Here is a 25506-nt window from a genome sequence, read left to right as displayed (position 1 = left end):
GGGCATGGTGGCACACGTCATTTTTTGATGCTTTGTTCATCTTTTTTTTGTGGTCTCAATTTTCCAATTCTTATTCCCTCGTAATCCTTAGATTACTAGAATAATATTAAAAATATTGCAAAAAAAAATTATTGTAGGATAAACAAAATAAACGTCAGGAGATAAGAGGAGAGAGCATTGATGTAGCACTGAGGCTCAACTCATATTTACGATAAATAAAAATACTAAGAAATTGTCAAAACCACAGATTTATTGATACTTAGAAGGACTGGTTTCGGTTGTTACACCATTGACAATCTCTGATGAACGATCAATCTCCAATTGTGAGTTTTCTCACAGTTAATCTCTGATAAACTCACAATTTAGAGATTGATCAGAGATTGATCGTTTATCAGAGAGTGGCAATGGTGTAACACCGAAACCGGTCTTTCTAATTATCAATAAATCTATGGTTTCGACAATTTCTTAGTATTTTATTTAATTTGAATAATTACCACAATATCAGCTTCTCACCTACACAAAAAGTCATATTTACGCGACTCAGGTCGAGAAGAGACTCGACTCTAGTCGAGAGCATGTGTATTTAAATGGTGACGTCGCGGAGACTAGAGTCGACTGGTCTGAGTGTCACCATTTGGAAACACATGCTCTTGACTAGAGTCGAGTCTCTTCTCGACCTGAGTTGAGACTTCTTGACCTAAGTGTGAGTTGAATCTTACGGTTTATCGCGATATTGGAAGAGTTTTTTGACGTTTTGGTTGAATTTTGAAAAATTTCAGTTTCTAATAATTCATATCAATAACACGTCGAAAAGAGGATTTTAATAGGAGGAAAGACCACATTGTATGGTTGGAGGTTGGAGCTAGGTCATCTATGCCACATAACCCTGTAGAAGAGATTTGTTGGGTTCTGAGAGTTTGTTGTTGGGAATTGAAAAGCTCAAATTTATATAGACTTAAATTATACAAACAATGACCAACCTTAAGTAGAGAAAGATTAGCATCTTGACTCTGAGAGTATAGGAATGAGGAGAAAAGATAAAGAATTGAAAAGACAAACAGACAAACGAAGGAAGAAAGGAGAAGAAGAGGAGAGAGAAGGAGAAAAAGAAGAAGAGGAAGGAGTAGAAGATTACAGAAAAGAAGGAAAAGGAAAAAGTGGAGCAACAACTTGAATCCGGTTGTAGAAATTCTCATCCAAGTTTTATTGTATCGATTGGTTGAGTAATCTCGCGAGCTAACTGTAAAAGCCAAGATAATTCAGGAAAGTTGCAATTTGAAAAACCTGCCTCAACTGAACAACAAATAGCTGCATAAAATTACGCCAAGTTACTCAGCTCGAAGTTACACATGCACTTTGAAAATAAATAAATATAATCATTGCATAGATATTCGTAACAGTAATAATATCTTGAAATACTAATTACGAATTAAAAAGTATACCAAGTGATCAAGACCGGTAGAATGTTGTCTGGATGATCACTATTATTTCATGCTTGGTTGGCAGCTGAACCTGTTCAATTACTTCTACAAATGAGGTGATATTGAGATTGAGATTGATAGCCGTTCAACCAGAAAATTAACAATTTCAGTATTTCAGCTCGTCGACAAGTGGACTTTGATCTCAAAAATCTACAATATGAATACCTAACTGTAAGATAGGTTAGGATCAATTCTAAAATTTCTTCTTAACTGTTACGATAGGATAGGATCAACTCTAAAACGTATAATTCGATTACTTCAAGTTCAAGTTATGAAATCTTGAATATGTCAAACAGATACTTGTACGGCAACATACTTTAAATCCCTGTTATTTGAATTACGAATGAGAAATACATATTCTACCGGGTTTATCCTTAGTTCAATCAGTTTAAATTACGTATACTTATTTATTTATTTATACATTAATAGATACAATCATTCTCAACTATAAATGATTGGGAAAGGAACAACAGGCTTAAAGGCCAAAACTGTTCCTTTACCAAATTTAGATAAAAATTGTCCAAAAATAGGTTATGTTTAGGCTACACTACACGTTTTTTGTCAATTTTGAGTCCAAAATATTTATAAACTAGGAATTAGAATTTAGGAAAGTTGAAAACCAAATTAAATAATAATACTTCACTAAATCATCACTAATAACTGAACATACTGTATTAATAATTGAAAATTTTAAAACGCGAAAAGAAACTCAAACGTACTCCAGTAATAACCATCGATTCTCATTGTAATCTACCATAAGAAATTTAAAAGAAACAGTTTTCAAGAAACATCGATTACAGTCGATTGCAAATATTGAAAGATACTTCAAAACTGTGGTACATCGAAATTATTGAATCTTAAAATATTGAGTCAAATAGTTTTGAGTGTAACTCACAGTAAGAATATGTGTTGAAAACTATATTTTCAAAATATGGGGTTGAATTGGAAATATAAAAATTCAGATGAAACAATCTTTACCTCAATATAATATTATTCTAGTTCATCCCAGTTGAACTCCAATCCAGTTCACTCCAGTTGGACCAGAGTACGTTCAGAAAACTCTGGTGTCAATTTTACTGCAACATGCTGTGATTACTACTACTACTACTTGCTGTGAGACTACTTGGGGCATAGCCACTGACCCCCACTGCACCTGTGGAGATGTGCAGACGATGCAGCACTTGGTGGAAGACTGCCCACTGTATTCCTATGAAGGGGGACTCAGGGGTATTCACCTGGCGGATGAGCGTGCCATGTCATGGCTGGAGCGAACTGTGGGAGAGCTTGGCATTTGACCTACCAAAAATGAAGAAAGCTCGACGAGACATATTTATGTTGAATATTATAAACCCTATATGTACGAGTAATGCTTGTTATTGGTGTAGGAACTACTTTGTTTTCGCGATTTGTATTGTGCGCAATAATTTGTAGGTCATACATCTGGGGCTACAATCTTTGTTGATCGGTAAAATTCTAGAATGAACAGAGAGAAAGAATGATTAAAGCTGGAACGTTATGAACCAGTTCTCAGCAGAGAAAAAAGTTTCCTGAACCGGGAAGCTGAGGACCGAAGTGGACCATGAATTTCCAAACTTGGCCATTAAGATAGTGTTGAACTCAATGGAAAAAATGGATGAAACTATTCAAGTTTGGGACAATTTTCAGAGAAATCTGATTTAATTAATAGGATTGTATGTAGAGTGTATCATAACAAATATTATAGACTATTTTTATTATACAAGAATGTTGAATATTTGGATCTGTGAAAGTCAGTTAAAATTGATTTTTTTGTAATACTTTACTACCTATAACAAGATTCATTGAAGAGAGTTACTGATTCGAAAGTTCATCAGGCTCCTAGATCGGGCAATATTTGGGGCCGGTTTCCGAGCTCGGGATTTAGCTGAGTTCTAGACAACAAACAGCTGGAGTCAGAAAATTGGCTTTCCAAACCCCGTAGTCGTGGCGTAGCACTACCACCGTAAACAAAGCCGTAGTGCATTCGTGTGACGTCAGCACAGGTAGGGCTCCTAAGCCAATAAAAATTGGTTGATTTCAGCTGATCTATATCAGCTAGTGTATCAGCTGAAATCAACGAATTTTTATTGGTGTAGGAGCCCTACCTGTGCTGACGTCACACGGATATACTACGGCTTTGTTTACGGAGGTAGTGCTACGCCCCGACTACGCGTTTTGGAGACCTGTGCTGACGTCAAACGAATGCACTGTGGCTATGTTTACGGAGGTAGTGGGTGTAGTCGCAGTTTTTATGACAGTAGTCGCAGTTTTCATTTTCTCATTTCTATAATTGAGGACGTTTTTTCTTGACGAAATTAAACATTCCTAAATGACTCAAAATAACTGAAACTTCACACTATTTTCTCTTTATTTTATTTTGTTTTCAATTTTCTAGTTTTTAGAAATTCAATTCAAATGTGACTATGACAATGACTACGACTACGCTCCGTTTTGGAAAGCCAATTTTCTGACTCCAGCTGTTTAAAGTATAGAACTTATCCAAATCCCGAGCTCGGAAACCGGCCCTTATACTATACTATTGAACGAGCAACTCCTGTTTATATGTTTAGATGTTTGGATGTTTAGATGTTTAGATGTTTGGATGTTTAGATGTTTGGATGTTTAGATGTTTAGATGTTTAGCTGTTTAGATGTTTATATGTTTGTATTTCACCGGATCTCGAAAACGGCTCTAACGATTCTCACGAAATTCAGAACATAGTAGGTTTATAATAATTATAAAGATTCGATTGCACTAGGTCTCATCCCTGGGAAAACTCGCTGAAGGACATTAAAAGGATAATTATTAGTAATTATTGGAAAAACAGCTGAAAATAATTATTTCGTCGTCTGTTGGTGATGGAAGTGAGTAAGCGAGTTCATGTGTGTGGGACTGTGTCGAAATTATGACTCAGCTGTTGAACTTTTGTAATCATTCAATCAGGTACTCAGTGCCCGGATTCAAAAAAGCCGGGTTATTTTCAATCCTGATTAATTCCAGTAGATCCATCTTTTTGAAATGGTCTTCTCTGATTTGGTTCATGTGAAGTTAATCAGGATTAAAATTTAACCGGCTTTTGTGCAACTGGGTCTTTGTGAGGGAAATTTTTGCATTCCTCTGGGAATTAATCTAAATTTACTGTGATTAGATAGAACATTTATGTATGAATGTTATTATAATTAATTTCTTCTTTCGTAATAAATTTTTTATGCTTTTGTACTCCAGAGCGAAGCTCGGTCCTCGATATTTACAGAATTATACAAGCTCAGTTTGTGTAGGTAGATAAAAAGACAAATCATAAGAATTGGATTTCATGTTGAACTATAATTGAAAAGTCACTTAATTTCAAGTTCAAAAAATTCAAGCACCTTCTACTTTCATGCTTTTGATGGGATAGTAGTCAATCTCAATTGACATTTCATTGGTTGAGGAATGCTCTTATAGCGGGTATTTTCATATTGAATAAAAAATTCAATTGATAAAAAATGCTAGTTGAAGAAACATGCCTCAAAACCTGAGCTGGATGAGAGTGAAAGTAATTTGTGAACTATGCTTAATATCAACTCCAATAATCATCATTTCTAACAATTTTATTAAAGTTCCACATTCCTTCCATTGAACTTTTCAATTTCAATACTAAAGTTTCATTTTCCTTGCATTGGATTTTTCATTATAATCAACGAGAAAGTAAGTTTTACAGATAAAATTTAAGGTTAGAGAGGTCATGACGTCATGAAAACTTGATGGTAGCCTATAGCAAAAACCATAACTATTTCCTTCGAGAATACTCTTATTCTTTGGGTACTTTACATTAGAAATAACTTTGTAAAGAATACAAATCAAGAAACATTTATAATGCATAGAATTGAAAAGGTAAATATGAATGAATCATATTTTTATCAAGAAAAATTTGGCTCTTGAGAATATAGAGAATATTATTAAGAAACGATTTTACTTGTTAAGACGTATGATATACAAATCATCTCCGTTCACCTATTAATCATAGGGAAGTAGTAAAAGTATAAAGGCAATGAAAGTACTGTGTAGATTTTGAATATCATATAGGGAATTATAGTAGTTTAAACAATATAATTTTCTATCATCTACGATGATCGTCTAGGAGGTAAAATCTTCATCATTACATACAAAACATTGATATTTGAGAATTATCCAAGTTTCTAATAGTGAATAGAAACAAGAAAAGAAACAACTATAAGTGAAATCAGCGATAAAACAATAATCAATATTGTAATCCATGAATGAATAATTCATGAAGCTATTATCAGGCACAATGCAAAATATAATTAGCGCTTCGAAAATTAATATAAAGGAAAAATTTGAATAATTATGTGAAAGGGAAAATCAATAATGACTCCCATGTTACTCTCTAAATCTATTGAACCACCATCTCCTGGTAAATTACTCTGTATAAGTTTCCCAAGAAGAATATTAATTTTCATGACAATCGTTTTCCATAAAATCTTATTCCGTCATAAACGTTTAGAATTAACGACTCCTGATTAGGATTTAATTTGAGTATCAAATAAGAAGTATTATCTATTAAGAAGTTTCACCTGAATGATTCTGAATCTGCACCTAAATTATGAGAAGAAAGTTGTGATAATTAAGTATTATTAATCATGTGGGAAGCAAATCAAGCTTTATGTTATTATTTATAAGATTACACGAGATTCAGGAGATGATAGATATACCAAGAACTAATCCAATTATTAATGGGAAAGGAAAGTCTCTATTGAACGTACATGAAAAACCAATGACGATGTCTGAATGCCGGATCGTGTTCCTTCGAATACCAAATAAAATATGTAGCATATCTGGTTTCGCAGGATAGGACCTTGTTGACATTAGAAAATTAAATTACGGAATATTGAATTAGAAAGTAGTTAGGAATGAATCATTTACTTTTAGAAAGTGCGAAGTGAAAAAATGCTAAGAGGCTAAGACAAGGTTCAACCTGTTAGGTCATCAACTGCACGACGGTCATTATCACTTACAGGATTATAAAAACTGCATTATCAAATACATAAACGTAATGCCTGTAATCCATCTGAGGTAAGTTAAGTGTCTGTGGCAAGTTTCACAAAATAACACTTAATAGAAAGCACGTGTAGCCTTACATTGACAGTAACAGAGATTGGTTCAAAGATGATTTTCTTCAAGAAAAATTTGACATTTTAGAGTGAGATCTAGTGTGACATCTTTTTTAGTGTGACATCTTTGAATAGAGTGTTATTGAGAAATGATTCTATCTAATAAGAAGTGGGCATATAATAGGACAAATCATTTTCGAATAGTATTTATTCACGAGGAAGGTCATAAGTTTGAGGGCAATAAAAGTACTGCATAGATTTTGGATTCTATAAGGAATTTTAGTTTAATACTGATTTATCTTATTAGATTCAATACTTATCTCAATTTGGTGTATAAATTGAGATAAGTAGCTCAGATTTTTCACAACTTAGAACCATCAAGGAGAAAATATAGAAAACGTATTTGAGAGCAATAAGTTTATAGATTGAGATAAGTGGCTCAATTTTTTCATAACTTTCATAACAACGTATAGATCATCAGCTGTTCTTAGTGAGAATTTGTGTGAATTTTTGGCTTCAAAATACATAAAATAACTTAATTAATACAATGTGCAGTGATAATTAAGTGTAATATTTAACTATAATTTGGTGTTTTAATTTTTCTAAATTTAAAATTTGCATCTCATATTTATTTTTGGACGAAAGTTGAGCTTGAACTTCTTACAGAAGAAACATAACCTATTTTTTGGACATGTAATCAAGATTTGGGAATGGAATAGTTTTGGGCCAAGCCTGTTGTTCCTTCCCAATCATATTTATATGATTTGTTATTGTATCCACGTATAAATGAATAAATGAACTTAGATCCATAGAGGAGAAAATGTAGCAACAGTCGGTTATAATAATTGATGAGAACATAAACAAAGCCTCTTTGTTAGAGACTTTCTGCTATCGATCTTGTTGAACAGCTGAAGAAGCCCTTTTTAGGAAAACTTCCTATGGGATATATGACTTAGGCCAAGTCCAAATTATATCCATATATTTCCAGATATTCAGAATAATGTGACTGTCAAGCATTTAAGAAAAAACATTTCAAATTTGGGAAATGTAATATTGATCGATACAAAAATGAATGGTCCCACAGTGAATATGTTATTATGTTTATATGGGTAGAAGTCAAATATTACACACACAATAATAATCTTACATTGATTAGGATTATAGAAACATAAGCAGTAAAAATGTAAAAAAGCGCTCAGCAAAAACAATATTCACATGAGTTATTCTATAGATTATTGTTATTCACACAGACATTACTCACTGGACAGTGGATGTGAAGGATAAAGCAACCATATTTTTACAAAAAATTTCAATTACTTATAAAAATGTTGCAAGTTTTAGAAATTTTTGTATTTTTCAGTAATATTTCAGACACAGAAATACATGCGGAGGAATGCTCCTATTTATAAGGCAATAATTGTCAATATTATAACCTACTCATAATATGTTCATACACATGTACAATATTAAAAAAAAAACGAAATCAACAGAAATCATTCTCAAGAATATGCAGTATTTCCACTAGAAAGTCTAGTGGATTTAAAACAGTGAATCAATTTCAAAGAGCAGTTATTAGGCATGTAGCAAAGTTATGAATTATCTCTGAATAGAATCTATACTTACATTATATACATTTGAACACTACTTTTCTCATTAAGATCTTCTTAGTTTTCCATTTTCAGAGGTAACGTTGGAGAAGTGGAAATAGAGTAATTCAAATGGTAAATTATCAATTCCAAGAGCATACAAATGATATGATCTTCAGCTAATATGCAGTTGAAGATCGTTTGGAGCCGATTAATAATGAATAGGCTACTTACGTTGAAAAAGAATTTGAATTTGTAAGAACTGAGCACATTTGGAACATAGGATATCCATATTTGAAGGAAAGAGATGCTACTCCAATATTGTAATTGAATATGGACCTGTTCGAGCATTGATATGACTAATACGATAAATTTCCACAGTCATGGGTTCCGAATTGAACTGTGGGATAGAAAATCATATTTGAAGGATCTCGAGATGACCTAGGATTCTTACAAGATGAATTGAGAAATCAGGGTTGATGGGTAATAGACTCAATTGGACGAGACGAATATTTTTTTGGAATTTGAATAGCTGTGATTCGATTGAGGAGCTTTGGGTTTATGGAGATTGTTTTGAAAAAAAATGATGACAATAGCGTACTGTACACATCTAAAGTACATGGAATTTGTGTTCGAGACTGACACTCATGCTGAGAAAGACAGAATTTGGAAGAAGTTTTAGTGGGGTTTCGATTTGCAAGCGAATTAGGAAGATACGAGCTGATTGATGGTTATGGTATATTTTTACATTATTAACATTGTACCGTGTCAATGCTTCATGTTGATTCAGGCAAGCCCTGGAGGTGAGTGTTACTGCTTCGAAATTAATTAAAATTTAATACTTATCAAAATTCAAGTCTGCGAATTTCTCAAGTTATACATGCTGGTAGATTAAAATCTTCAGTTTTTACAAGAGCTTTAAAGAGCTAAAGAGTTACAAGAGCTAATAAGCTTTAGTTATAAGATATTAGTTATTAGCTCAATAACTTCATGAAATATGTATTGGTTTGATGTTTATCCAAATAATTATAATCATTGGAAGTAACTCTTCGAACAAATTCGAATGTGAATTCCACAAATTGATTACTGTATCAACGATTCTCATTATCAAACTTAAGATAAGGTCAACTTTGATTACTAGAAGTCGAGTACGAAAATTTTATTGTTTGGTTGCTGATATTGATTTATATTGGAGACGAATTCTTTGAGTTTTGTTCATGAATACAGTTTTTAACTGTTATGGAATTGTTGGAAACAACTCAATGTCGTAGGAGAAAATAGTAGAAATATCACACATTGAAATATGAGAAATTATATATCCACATTTGTGCAATATTGAAAAAAACAAAAAGCGTTCAGATACAGTATCAACTATGTAAATTGAAAGCGAATGATATTTACATAGAGGTTGCTGTTTATTTCACAGGCAAGTTTGAGAATATTTCCAAGTAAAATGGAGAGTGGGTAGCATCAAAATTTTCCAAAGATTGGAATAGATTTTGAAACTACCATTTGGGTTGTTCATCTCAGAAAGTTTGTTTATTGCTGGGTTTTTCATCGCAAAAAGTTTGTTTATTGATTTGTTGAATTTTGCATGGCGGCTCTATCATAATGAATGTGATAATTTCAATTTTCAACAGTCCTTGTTTATCTTTTTGGCTACTGTTGACATTGACCACTGAACATCATCTTAATCAAGTATAATAACTGGAACCATTGAAGGCAACTAGTATGTTCATTAAGGTCAATAAGTGGACCATCTGTCTATGTTACTCAACTTTCAGAAAACTATGAGTGATCATTTTGCTCAATACGGCATATCAAACCACATCAACTATGATCCTAGAAATTAATGTTTGTACTGTCATTTACATTGAATACTCTTTTCAAATGAAATCGTCATGACACTCAAGACAAGTAGAAATTATTTATCCTTGGGAGATCCTCATATATATTAACAGATTACATTGATTTTGATCCAAGAAGAACCAGCCACATTTTTGCCCATTCATTCATACTGGATATTGTTTCTGAATGAAATGTTTATGACATTATTGAAAAGTCTCATTGAAATCGATTGGTGATCATTGGAATTGGAATTGTAACAATAATTGATTTTCATATTCATTAACATATTGATTTTGAAGAAAGAAGTGGTAGGTACACGCTGGTCTTTCATTCGTGTGGCTTACTATTCTAATATATTAATATTATTTGCAATTGAATTTCATTTGACTTGTATATTTCGAATTTTTGTAATGTATGAATTTTTTGGCAGATAAATTTCAATTTAAATCTGAAAGCTAAATTTCGCTGACTATGCCAAATTATTTCAAATCAGTTCACAGATGAAGTAATTAATTTCTCATAATATTGTACTTTGTGGGAGTTGACATTTATTATTATTATAAATTCGGTTATTATAAATGGTTTTATTATTACTTGGGGGAAAATTAACTTTTATTATTGTTATCATGAACTATTTTATGATAAAGCTGGGGTATTTACAATCGCCTGAATCAACAAGCAAGCAGGTTGACACGGTGTTATGTACAGGGTGCCGAGACATGCATAGGGGCAGAAGCACTGAGCCCGCGGATGCGTGAGGGTGATCGGACTTAAAGTCCGTGGATGCGTGAGGGCGGACATACAGTCCGCGGATGCATGAGGGCGGACCTACAGTTCAGTACCTGGGGCCTGTGCGGAGGATAGTTGCGGACTCCGGTGGGCTCAGTGACGGGCACAGCGCTGCGGGAGACACGCGGGTCTTCCCAGCTGGCGGGGAACTCGCCGAGACCCCAGGAGGCGAGCTCACTGCCGTGCTGTGACAGGGTGCCGGGCGACTCGGTGCGACTGTGCCACTCGACTGACGGGCCACTCACCTCATAGCCGCCTCCCGCACCTGGGGGACCGTAGTCGCTGCTCACCACTGGTGGCCCGGCTGAGTGGTGGTAGCTGCTGTGTGACGGCGGGCCGTGGTAGACGGGCACCGACACAGGGAGGTGGTGGTGGTGGTGTGCGATCTGCAACAACACAAAACACACCATTACAAAATGCGATTGCTGGAGTTTAAGTGATGTAGGAATTAGATTGAGTGATTGCAAGGTGCAAGAGTTCAAGTAATGTTAAAGTATAAGTGATGTGGGAATTAGATTGAGTGATTGCAAGGTGCAAGAGTTCAAGTAATGTTAAAGTATAAGTGATGTGGGAATTAGATTGAGTGATTGCAAGGTGCAAGAGTTCAAGTAATGTTAAAGTATGCTACACACCAGCATTAGCACATAATCCAGGATTATAAATGAACTGGATACAAGCGATTGAATTAAGTAATGTAGAAAGTACAAACCAGGATTAGCACAAAAGCAAGGACTACAAAAATGGTATGGGTGAGTTGTTCACAATAGTTTGCAAAAAATCACATCAAGCAGTATTAGAAGCAGAGGAGGCATTCTCAACTGCATAAAATTGGAAACCTTCTAAGCGGAATCAACAATAATTATTATAAGTTTAATGATAAAGTAGTGTGAAAAAGAGTTTAGATAAAGTAGCATTGAAATTACACCATTGGATTGGAAATTTAAAGTACATACTATATCATTACAAACATACTCATTTACATATTATATTATGGAAGATTACTTCGATGGAAGATTTCTCCTTACTATGGTAGGAGGCTATTACATAAGTGGATAAGTACCAGCTGAAGAAAGTACATGAACTAAATACTATTTTCAAGGATAACACTATTTTTCTCCCTCAGATGAACTCTGATAGATTTTACTATCATTGATTCACATCCAAGAGAATGATTATGGCATAGAATTGACATCCATTATTGAGCAGGGATTAGGATTCTTTGAAAACAATCAAAGCCAAAAAACAACAAATGAAAAGACAATTCAAAAATGTAATGTTGAATAATAATAATAATATCGAGTGACCTGGCTGACTCAGGTCTGATGTCAGAATTCTCAGGTCGCAACTGATCAATTTCAGGGCTTCTGTCATGACATGACATGAACGACTGCCTTTTAGGCAGTTGAATAAAAAAATACACGTATTTGTGGAAAATACATGTTTTCTCAATAAGAGAGTATCATCAAACGTAGCATCATAGAGCGAATATGTTCTATTTAAATAGAGTAATCTTGAAATTTCATGACATATTCCTCTCTTAAAACTCATCTGCTCCTTCAAACCACTAACATAATAATTATATTGCAATTACATCATTAGATTGGAAATTAAAAGTACATACTGTATTACAAAGATACTAAGTTGCATGCTATATTATGGAAGAATCAGATTGTTATATTATAACAATGATGTGTCTAAATTTCAGGTTCAATTTCCACACATTGAACTTGAATGAGCATATAAATAACAATCAGAATATTTTCAAGTTCAACTCAGCCAATTTACGGCATTAAAATTCTGCATTAACAATTCATGGCATTGTGAAGCAGTGTTACGAGTTGTTATAGCAAGCATGCGAAATTGAGCATGCTCAAGACAGGTACAGACCTGGTGATGGTGATGATGGTATTTGGCTTTGTGATGGTAATAGGAGCAGAGCTTGAACAGATGTGCCAAGGCCGGGAAGATGAAGAGGAGCGCTTTCAGTAGGATCTTCTTGGCCGTTCCCACTCCGAGGAAGACGGGCAGCAGGAACATCAGCTTGACTTTGATGAGTTTCATAATCAGCAGAGCGGCCAACATACTCGACATCAGCTTCTTGTGGAAGATTTTCTCTGTAAAAAGGAAAACGAAACATTAGAATGACATTGAAACGAGATTTTCAGGAGTAGTTTTGAAATCCATTATTATTTTTAACACGGTTGAGTGTTGTTTTGCTTTTCTGTGGGATAGTGTGAGATTTATCCAGTTTGATAAAGGCGTCTGGCGTCTGATAAGATCAATTAATCTGGAGTATGATAATTATGTGGCAACTTGTACTAGTTTCTCCCCTATAGACAATTTATTACAACAATTTTTGGTTTGAAATAGTTATTAAACGTAAATCCAAATTGAATTAAATTCAACTCCATATTCATCAGCATCTGTAATATTTTAAGTGCCGGTAAAAAAATCCAGTTAAATTTTAATCGTGATTAATTTCACGAGAACCAATCACAGAACTCTTCTCCTGGGAAAAGCCTCCTCTGATTGATTCTCTAGAAATTAATCACGATTAATTGCCCGGATTAATCGCCTCAATCACGAATTTAAGGCCCGGCTTTTGTGCAACCGGCCTAAGTTTATCGAATAAATCTCCCCTAAAACAACTCCACTCTTTAAACAACAGTTTTTTAAACAACTGGATTTCACTGAATATTATACAAGGTAGGGTATTATAAATTATGTGGTTCCTATGCATCCACTTTGAAATTATATAACAAATAACATTTCAAATGAAGAATCTGGAGCCCCGTTCGAAGAGGTTTGATTGACGATTTGATTTGATTTGATTGAGTACTTTATTTATGTAGATTACAATATATACTGGCTTATACACTTATATACAATAGCTTACAATACAGTAAAATTATAGATGAATTTACATAATATAGACTAAGAAAATAACTATTGAACTGTATATGATATGAAAAAGCAATTTGTAATATAATAACTATAGATAATAATCATATTGTTATGCATCTACATAAATTGGCGGAGCTTTGGACATATCAATGTCCATTCTTTGGGAAGAATATTAAAAATATCCTCCCCACTAACTCTCTACCAAAATAGATAGAATACTAGTTTCTTGAATTTTGGTCAAATTTAATTGGTTGTGGAAATAGGGAGTGGTAGAAGTTGCTGTCTTGTGATTGGTCGAAATGGCCTTGCACCTTATTGGTTGAAACGATCATTTCAATGAAATGGCGGATACAATGATTATCATAAACAAAATGGTGGATATCCCAGTAACAACATGACTTTCTTATATCGTATTGTTTCAAGTACTGTTGAATGTAATATCCTTGACCCAGAAATATATAATATTTTTTTGAGAGTCCAAGAATGGAATGTGATATCTAAACAGTGTTCAATACGATAAAATTAAATGAAAATAAAATCGTTCTGAAGACAAAATTAATGCTCTTCTCCATATTCAAGATCATATACCAGAGGCCGGGGAAATACAGAACAGACTTGACTAATCTAATAAATGATGTTGATGAAGCTCGAGTGGAAATTATATATTTATCATAGCTTTTTTAAAATGGTGGATTTAAAATCCCAGTAACAACATGACTTTCTTATATCGTATTTATTCAAGTACTGATGAATGTAATACTCTTGCACTGATAAATATATAATATTTGCGAGTTCTATAATGGAATGTGATATCTTAACAGTGTTCAATACGAAAAAATTTTATGAAAATAAAAACGTTCTGAAGAAAAAATTAATGCTCTTTTGAGAGTTTGAAGACCATAAACCAGAGGCCGGGAAAATGCAGAACAGACTTGACTAGTCTAACAAATGATGTTAATGAAGTTCCAGTGGAAATTATATATTTATCATAGATTTTTTAAGATAACTGCATCTACAATCTATAGTTTTCTTCCTGAACAAGGGAGAAAAGCACTTGTATTTCCTTATCCTATTGAATTTACATAAAAAAGAAACCAGACTGTGCCCTCCAGCAAAAAAGAAACAACTAAACCAATTCTGAACCGGGGTAGTAGAAATGTTAGAAATGATTTTCTTGTGTCTGTCGAATTATCCACGGTTAGGATCATGAAAAACATTTCGTGATAGACAATTCAGACTTGTGGAGCTTGAAATAGGAACAAAAAAGTAGGCGATGATTTTGAAAATGCTTGAGGCCGAATAAGTTTGTTTTAGAATTAATGTCACTTTGCATGACAAACAGAGGAAAAGGAAAGAGCTTGTAGAAGAAACACGCTAGATTTGTTGATGGTTACGAAGCCGCAGGTGTGTTCAGACCTGGATAAAGTGAGAAGGAAGGTGGAATAAAGGTGAAAGTAAAGAATGCACAAAGCTCAATCTTCAACGTACTACGAGTAAACGGAAGGATTGTTAAGTTTCATTCGACCATTTCTAGAGAAACAATGCTTAAAAGAAAAACCTGATAATGGAATCACTTTTGAGGAACAAAGAATAACAGAGTTCATAGAAAAGAGAGCATCGATAGCAGACTGAAGTTTCAATGGACCAGAATAATAGGTTACGTCAAATCTTCTGATCAATATTGACCCTAACTACTGTCAATCAGTCAATAACAGTTTCATAATTGATATAACAATAATAATAATAGGCAATTTTATGTGCACTAAAACGGCTTAAGCCTTTGTATATTGCAGCTGTCAATGAAGACCAATTGATGTATCAATCATATTAAAAGTGTCAAGAATCTCTTATCTGGCTTCTTTCAAAAATTTTATTTCATTTCTGAATATTAAAAAATCCAACAAAAGTGAAATTTTATCATCCTTTTCAATAAGTATACGTGTTTTCATTAATCCACCAACGCTAATCGTCAATTATCTTATACCAGACACCGTACAAAAAATCAGGTAGATCTACATAAAATCATATAACTATTATGCATGCTAATATGATCAATCAAACAAGTTAAAAAGCCTTCACAAGCCAATTAGGAGTGAAAGCTTCTCTCAGATTTTATGAAGCCAAAGCAATATAATCAATTCCCACGCGTTTCACTGATTTGGGAAAGCAGAAGTTTCTATATTAGGACATTGACAACATTCACATGAGCTTCGGAAGCTTTCCTGTATGATGTCAACAATTTCCGCTTGTTCAGGAAGTGTTGATTTCTGGATAATACGGGGTTTGTCTGATCAACATAATGTGATATAGAAAAGTTTACGTTTTATCAAGAGTTTAGTGAAGCAATTTTAAGATTTACTCTTTTTTTCAGGTGTAGCCAGAGAGAATACAATATGAGAAGTTGGAATAGGAATTTTTTATCCATACATTCAGAGATAGACTATCATTCTCAACTCATTATGAATGATTGGGAAAGGAAAAAGAGGCTTCAAACCCAAAACTTTTCCTTTCCCAAATTTAGTTCTATCATAGAGAAACAATAGCATAAGTAGATATCCCATGGCATAGGGCGTTTATGTCGCAACTTTTACTGTTATCTCAAGCCGATAGCCCACGTAGTTATTTCCCGTGAAGCTTTATGACGCTGGTAGTCTCTCATATTGTGCCGTTCATACACTCTTACCCGGTCAAATCAGTGAAGATCAATAATAATCGACAGTAATCGTCTTGGGATAACAGTAAAAGTTGCGACATAAACGCCCTATACCATGGGATATCTACTTACGCTATTGTTTCTCTATGGTTCTATTCTCTGTGGGTGTATCTGACTCGTTCAAGGATGAATTGAATCAATCACTCTATTCAATTGAATACTCTCTCATTCAGTGACAATTGAAGTTTGAAGTTTAAGCTTCCTAGTTCAAGTTTTGTACTTCTGTTCTCAATGTTAATCTCTTTTCCATGTTTTTGGTTCATACAATGCCAAATGGTCAAAAGGTATGACTTGATTGAAGTATGGTGTATGTCATCTGTTTCAGCATTGTGAGTCCTCTAAAATATCAATGGTACAGACCCAAAAACTATTTAAAAACAATCATTCTACTTGATGAACTGGATCAAAGGTTATATGAATCAAAACTCCGCTCCTAAGGTACGAACAGTATACGGGCAGGTCGTGGTTTAGCTTTCAGTTTCGATGCCACAAATCAGCTTGCAAACGTAAAAACATTCGGATGTCATCGTGCTGAGACGCGATTGAGACTTAACCGTTCTGTCCACTCCCATGCTTTTCAATGTGTTTGTATTACATGGAGATCAATCAACAGCATCACCTAAACTGGAATCTGAACATCGAACTAACCGTTCTGTTCGTACTCCCAAGTCTTCTTCTAAGCTGACTTCCCATACAACAGTGAAAATATAATCTCACTAAATTCTAATTGGGCTATTTTCTTCAAATCCAGCCGAACAAGTATAAACAATCCCATTAGAACTGAAGGAAATTATATTTTCACTGTTGTGTGAGAATTAATTAAATTTTTTTATTCCATTGTCAATCACAAATCATAATTACAATATCATATATGATTGGGAGAAGACAACAGGCATAGCCCGAAACAGATCTATTTGATATATATTATACGTTGGTACGTGCATAGTCTATATCAGGGGTCTCCAACCTTTTTTATCCAAGGGCCACATTGTTAATTCTTGGGAGGCTTAGAGGGCCAATAACAAGGATGTATGTGGAATTTGACTTGTGGGGACACACACGACGGGCGATTTGGGGGGTGAAAAATTATTATATTTACATTAAAATAATATGAGGAGTTTTAAGTAGATTTAATTAAAACACAGGAAGAAACAAACCAATTCATTTCATTTCAATACAGAGTCCAATTTATTGAGTGTAAAAAGGTCATAAGAAAACTTGACAATGCATGAATTTAGCAAGTTAAACAAAATGATAATAACTTTTTTATAGTAATAAGACAACTTGACAATACACGTATTCACAGAAAGTTTCCATTCTAAAAGAGAATACTTATTTCTAGTGAGAAGATTGCATTTATTTTCCACTTGAAATGTCCGCCCATTTAGGATCAAAGTTTGTGGTTCCGATCATTAAAATTGTTATAAAATGTTCATCTGACAAGGAAGATATGTATTTGGATTTAACAAACTTCATTTTTTAAAATGTCTGCTCACACTTGTAGGTGAATCCTAAACAGAAAACATAGCTTGAGCATGGTTTTTTATGTTTTTAGAGTATTTTTCTGGGGGAGACATGTACAGTCCGTGCAGAACATTTGCTAATAGTAGGTTGGAGAGCCTTGGTCTATATGCTACGTAAATGTCAATAGAATTCATGTCGCAGTAAAATTCTTACCTAAAAAGTTAGGAATTAAAAAAAGCCTTGAAGCTACTGCCATTTATTTTTAAGTAGCAAGTATCGTTGTTGATGTAGCGAGTTATCGTTTCTCATTGCTTCACATTTAGAAGAAATCATCTCGATACTTTTTTAACAGGGATTAGTGAGGACGAATTGCCAAAGATGGCGGGACTTTGCATTAGCAACTGAAGGCGCCTTCTCCCAGATTATTATCCCAGAAAAATTATCCTCTCTCTCTCTCTCTTCTTCAGTTTATTGCAAAAAAAAAGATCTTAATACTTTTTGTTGAGTTGTTTCATCGGGACGATACTTGCTATAGAACGCTAGCATCACGACTGAGCAGCGGAAGCAGACTAAAGTGGAACAGTGAGCCTCGCGAATTCCTTCACGGACACTATGATACCGTCATTCACTTTTCGGCAATACTCTTTCTAGCTGCAGTACTATCTACAGTTTACAATACTCTTTCTAGCATCAGTATTATCTACAGTTGGCAATACCCAGCTTTTTTCCTATAGTGAGGTCCACGTTATAATGGCAGTATTCGATTAACTTTGATGTTTTTTTCCTTGTCTATCATCGTCTTCTAACAATGCAGAAATATAATATTAACCAATTGCTAACCCGTGCTCCGCAAAGGTCTAATTGAAAACTTGACAAACTGGACCTACTGAGATCTTGAAGAATTCAAGATTGGCCTATGACCATCCTCGGTAAATTGAGAATCTATATGTGAAATTTCAGTTCAGTAGTTTAGACGTGATGATGCATCATTCGTTAATTTCCCATCACCTACATGTAGAAGCCGATTCTTTTCTTATATTAAATATTGAAAGAAAATATACTATCAATTATGAAATTCTATTATTAAATCATTATAAAAGAATTTTTCTTGACGAATAAAATATAATTGATTATTTTTAACAATTCATATTACATCAGATATACTGGTATCAGTTTACTCTATAGAAGGCAGTGGCAAGGGATGAGAATTGGCTATGCTGATCTCCTATCATCCTCCACTCCACTGCCATTATAACGTGTGGACCCCACTTAATTAAGACTCACTCCAGTACTTCTCATACTGTTTATAACATCAGTATTAGGTTTACCTTTGATCATGGATACGTTTAGATACGTATGGATAACGTATCCATAATCAAAGGTTATACCTATAGTTTACTCTTTCGCAGTACTAGTGAGATACACTTCAGGACTCCTTATATCATAACATGAGTGCTTCCCATTGGAGCAATTCTGGCAATTCAAAGTGGATTTCACTATAGTAGCTCAGGTCTGTATAGTTGTTTCTAATGTTGGTGGCACTGCCAGCAGTTTACTTCACTAGTCACGAGTCACGAAGTGGCTTAGCAAGCTGTGGTAGGTTTCGGCAGTGAGATGTGATCACTAGAAGTTTGGAACCGCATAATTTATTATAGTGATTGAATAATGCCAGTAATATTATGTGTGTTCTGTAATGGGCCTATCGACGAACACGAGGAATGAAGAAGATGGTCGGATTGTAACCACAATCAAATATATTGGTGTGATTTAAAAAATACGATCATTGGTATCAAGAACAATCAAATATAATCAAAATCTTCATTGCAGAAAAAATTGAACATTGAGCAACGTCAAAAAACATCAAATATGAGCCAACGTAGTAAAATACATCAAATCAAAGTAGAACCGCTACAAACGTATTCACACTAATCAGTGATATGATAAGTCTATTAAACAGTGAACTTTAAACTTGAGCAGTTTTATTTTTTGTTTGAATTAATGATTTTTTATTTTTTTCTGCGTAGTTCTAGTACATTAGTTCGGATTGAATGATATTTTTAAAAGGTATCAGGCTACCACAAAGTATTGGGTAGGTAGTTGAAGAAGATGTTGAAAATAATTTATGGAAATGCAACGAGAATTCACCATATCCACTTTAGACCACTTTAATGGTCTCAGCTTCATCCATAGATTTCACAAATTTACGATCCAATTAGTTTATAATAACTCGTGATAATGAAGGCCTAATAACTTGAATAAACTACTTGATATTAGACAAAAGATGAGTTTACATTGAAAAGATAATTTAAATATTCAATTAGTTTATTATAACCATAATGTAGATCTAATAACTCAAATAAGCTACTTGATTATTATACAAAAGATGAGTTTACATTGGTTGAATTGCTAAATCTTCTCTCACTAAACAGCCCTTGGCTGTCATGAATACATTACAAATTGCTACTCATTTAAAGTTTGCCATCAGTTGAATTGTATGTTACTCAACTTCCATTTGCTTTTGTCATGTTAGCGGAATCTCTGCTCTCTTATTTGCTGAGCTGCGATTGGTTGAATTTCGTCTTGGTCAATTCACTAAAGTCATGACTTCGAATTTTTAGTTTTTTCGTTGGCTAGCATACGATAGAGATATAATGGTATATTGGTTGGTATGATATATTGGTTGAATCATCTTTTTTCATTCCTTTGCTCATTTACCAACCCAATGACCGTGTAAACATTTTAATAAATTTAAAATTGTATTAAAGTATCCAATAAAATTTTCTCTCATTGAAGCCCAAATGACAAGTGTCATGACCATGGAATGACTGCTTTCTCATTAATAAAATGTTTATGATTGGTCGACTGTTCTGTTTCCCATTTCCCATTGACTGTTATGACAAAAAATTTTTGCTGCCTCTCATTTGTCAGTTTGTGATTGGTTGAATTCTCTCTCGTACTCAACACCCATTGGCTGTTGTTATGATAACGGATACACTGCCTCTAATTGGTCTGTTTGTGATTGGTTGAGTTCTCTCTCGTACTCAACTCCCATTGGCTGTTGCTATAATAACGAAATCGCTGCCTCTCATTGGTCAGGTTGTTATTGGTTGAATTCTCTTGTACTCAACTCCAATTGGCCAATCCGATAAATTTAGAATTGGATTAATTCACAGTTCAAATTACTGGATTGAAAAACTTCATGGTAATGAATGTACGCAGATTCGGTAATAAGATGTTCAATCTATTGATGTTCAACCTGTTCAATCTGTCAAATCAGACTGATTAATTTACAAACTGATGCAGGAAACAAGTAGTATGAATATTTAAATAGCATTTTTTACAAAATTATAGAAAGTAATGAGAATCCAATCTGAATAAGTTATTTAAAATGTAGTTATCTTAATACTTTATTCACATAGAGGTACATAATGAAGCGATATCCTATCCTATACTATTAAACGAGCAACTCCTGTTTATATGTTTAGATGTTTATATGTTTGGATGTTTAGATGTTTATATGTTTGTATTTCACCGGATCACGAAAACGGCTCTAACGATTCTCACGAAATTCAGAACATATTAGGTTTATAATATAAAGATTTGATTGCATTAGGTCTCATTCCTGGGAAAACTCACTGGAGGGCGTTAAAAGGATAATTATTATTCATCATTGGAAAAACAGCTGATAGTAATTATTTCGTCGTCTTTTGGTGATGGAAGTGAGTGAGCGAGTTCATGTGTGTGGGACTGTGTCAAAATTATGACTCAGCTGTTGAACTTTTGTAATCATTCAATCAGGTACTTAGTGCCGGTTGCAAAAAAGCCGGGTTATTTTCAATCCTGATTAATTCCAGTGGATCCATCTTTTTGAAATGGTCTTATGCTTTTGTACTCCAGAGCGAAGCTCGGTCCCCGATATTAAATAATAAATAGCACAATCTCGATATTTAGGAGAAGTTTAGAATTGAAAATATAATATTGTTTATAATAATTTGTTTATTGCTGTATGATTGAGAAGTTTCGAATTATTGCATTGACTTGTGGCTGTAATCCTTCCGAAATCTTACCAAAACAGCTGCACTTAGCTAGATGTCGGAAGGACTAATGAATTCTAATTCATTCCACGTTCATGCTCTATTTGGGGCTCTCCTCAACACACTCATTATTCCAATCATTTACTTTCTCCTCCTTCTACCTTCAACTATCTTTCTCGTGAGAGATATTATAATAATTAAACTGAAAGAGAGCTCTTAGAGTGGAGAATACATTCTTGAGAAAACTAACACATCTCAGCCAATTCAGTATCCAAGCTCATACAAAGTTTTGAATGAAGTCCTAAATAAATTAAAGTCTAAGCTCTTATCTTTCTTTGAGACTTATACACTACGGTACTTGAAACCATTTTTCCGGCTGTGAAAACCATTTTTCCAAACATTTTACGAAGTAAATGGAGTAAAGTTTTCTTTAACAATTCTCCTATTTCCACAACAGACCCACCTCCTTAACTTTTCAATTTCAATTTTTCAATTTATTAAAAACACACAAAACAAGACAAAACAAAATTACAAAGAATTATGAAACAAATAAAACACAATAAAATGTTACAAATATAAAAAACCATGGGCTTTGTGGTTGGGTGTGTTTAATGTGTATTTTAATGTCTTACTTCCATTTATTAGATCCAAATACAAGTTAGTGTGAGTAGCTGAAATTTGTGACAAAACAATCTCATTTTTTGTAATATTTGAAATCAACATGTTATAAGAAAATCATTTTTGTAAATACTAAGACACTCTATTGAAATAGATCTGCATACAGTACATTATCCCACAGAACTTCACATAGGTTACTACAGCAATAATTATAGGACTCATCAAATCAGAAATTAAGTTCAGTATGAGCCTACCCGGATTCAGGCTATTGTTTTTGTACAACAAGTTTCTATTCAGAGTTAATTTTAAAATACGACGGAACTCATATTATTCAAATTCCACTCTACGAAAAATGACTACCAGTTCTCGTAATAATTTTACAGGAATTCAATTTCCTCACGTAGAAAGTAATTCCACAAACTTCTCTCGTTTCTCCTTTCCCCATTATATTTTAACCTAACAACATTCGCTCTTTCTCTATCCTTTCTACGCATCTTTCCACCTTCCCATTATTTCTCACTTCTTCATCCACATCTGTCCACCTCCCCACTATTTGCACTTTCTCTCTCCTTCCTCCGCATCCTTCTACCTCTCCACTATTCGCATTTTATCTCTCCTTTCTCAGCATCTCTCCACCTTCCTACCATTCACTCTGTCTCTCTCCTTTCTTTTCATCTTTCCACCTCTCAACAACTCGCTCTTCTCTCTCTTTCCTCCGCATCCATCTACCTTTCTACTATTCGCTCTGTCTCTCTCCTTTCTCCGCATCTCTCCACCTTTCTTCGATTTACTCTTTCTCTCTCTTTTCTACGCTTTTTTCACCTTCCAATTATTTCTCACTTCTTTCTCCACATCTTTCCACTTTCCCACAGTGCTTCGCTCTTTCTCTCTCCTTCCTCCGCATCCTTCTACCTTTCCACTATTCGCATTTTCTCTCACCTTTCTCCGCATCTCTCCACCTTCCTTCCATTCACTCTTTCTCTATCCTTTCTCCGCATCAATCCGCCTTTACACGTTTCACTCTTCCTCTTTTCTCCACATCTTCCCACTTATTCGCTAATTCTCTCGTCTTTCTCCTCATCTTTCCACCTTTCCATTCTTTCTCACTCCTTTTGTCTGTATCTTTTCACGTATCATCATTCGCTCTCGCTCTCTCTCTCTCTCTCTCTCTCATATCCTCTCTCTCTCCCATTCAACTTTTTTTTTCTACAGTTAAGTGCTGAAGGGAGGGTATCCTTGATACCCTCTCTGAGAATGGACTTCTTTAGGTCCAAACTTCACCGTTTCATGTGAAAACATTACAGTAGTACCTTAACTTTTGTATATTTCATCATTTTTCTTGCTCAATATTATTGTAGAACTCATTAGTTTAATATGATTCACCATGTTCTTTTACCGCTACTGGTATTTTATTTTTGATGCTAGAACGTAAGTTGAATTATGTTTTGTTAAACACATGAATAAAGGAATCTGAATCTGAATCTGAATCTCTTTCCTTACTCACTATCTTCCCACCATTCACTCTTTTGCGTTCTTTCTCTCTCCTTTCTCCGCATCTTTCCACTTTTGCACCATACGCTTCCGCTGAATGAATTGAATGCGGAATAAATAGACGTGTGACAGGTTGCTGCCTTTTAATGAGAGACGCCTGCACTTGACCTGTACAATGTTGAAATAAAAAGCGACTTGGCATGCGCAGAAGCAGACTTGGCAGTGCTCGGTTAGTTTGTTTTTTATCGCGGTTGTTGTACAGGAATACACAGCAGTTGCTCTGGCCCGATTTGAAAGCAGTCAGACTAGATGCTTGGCCGCGGAAAGGGAGCCGGATGGAATCACTCGCTCACTAACCCATATCCGTTTGTACAACGTCCCAAACAGTAGCGAACGTGTTGTTGTTGTTGTTGTTGTTGTTGCCTTCCTACCTCTACACCTACAACACAACAATGGCTTACATGTTCTGAATTTGGAGTTGGAGACCTAGATGAGGAGATGATAATCCTCACAATACTTATAAAATGGCCTATTAGAATACTAATAAGAATACTAAATCGAATAAAATCAAATATACTAAGTTGCTCACTAAACAACATTGAAAACGTCATACATGTTACAATAAAAAAAAGTGTGGCGCACTCACACAACTTTCCTTGCTATTATGAAAATTGATCAGCTGACGCTAGTGTTCCCGCGCATCTCAAGTCTACTATTCAAAGATTTGAGCCAGCTGGTGACAGGGCAATAACGCTGGAGACATACATGTGGTCTGCTATCTCTTCATAGTGAATGATTTAATAGAATCAACAATAATTAGCAATTGAATGATCACATTTTCTCGAATTTGAAGCTTATTTTCAATTTTAGGTGAAAATGTTACTGAACATTAATTGTAGAGATTTTCATGCTCAATCTACTCCACTTGATTTTTTTTGTTTCAATTGTATCTGAAGCCTGATAATTGGGAATCTATCTGCATTGATGGGGCGGAGCTCCTGAAATTTTTACAGATATGGGACTTATGGCAGTTGATAGAGCTTATCGATGACTATTTTAGGTATGAATTTGATCAAAATCGTTGGAGCCGTTTCCGAGAAAATCATGAAAAACCCTGTTTTTGACAACATTTTCGCCATTTCAGCCGCCATCTTGAATTGCATTCGATCGAAATTGTTCGTGTCGGATCCTTATAGTGGAAGGACCTTAAGTTCCAAATTTCAAGTCATTCCGTTAATTGGGAGATGAGATATCGTGTACACAGACGCACATACACTCATATTCACACAACACACACCACACACACACACACACACACACACACACACACACACACACACACACAACACACACCACACACACACACACACAACACACACACATACAGACCAATACCCAAAAACCACTTTTTTGGACTCAGGGGACCTTGAAACGTATAGAAATTTAGAA

The 25506-nt window shown here is 34.5% G+C and overlaps 1 protein-coding gene across 2 annotated transcripts in view; it reads right to left on the bottom strand.

Moving 5' to 3' along the window:
- The window catches only part of LOC111053609, a 73362-nt gene that overhangs the window by 30187 nt on the left and 17669 nt on the right, over positions 1 to 25506 (bottom strand). The window contains exons 2-3 of one of the 2 annotated variants that reach the window (XM_039419597.1): positions 12721 to 12947; positions 10887 to 11219 (exon numbers count right to left, since the gene is read on the bottom strand). In XM_039419597.1, the coding sequence (XP_039275531.1) occupies positions 10887 to 11219; positions 12721 to 12947 (560 nt within the window). The remainder of the gene's footprint in view (positions 1 to 10886; positions 11220 to 12720; positions 12948 to 25506) is intronic. The other variant, XM_039419598.1, reaches the window with a different exon arrangement.

This window comes from Nilaparvata lugens, chromosome 1 (assembly GCF_014356525.2).
Source record: "Nilaparvata lugens isolate BPH chromosome 1, ASM1435652v1, whole genome shotgun sequence".
In the NCBI taxonomy this organism is placed as follows: domain Eukaryota; kingdom Metazoa; phylum Arthropoda; class Insecta; order Hemiptera; family Delphacidae; genus Nilaparvata; species Nilaparvata lugens.
Note: the sequence above shows the minus strand (reverse complement) of the source record. Positions and strands in the feature narration are given on the sequence as shown.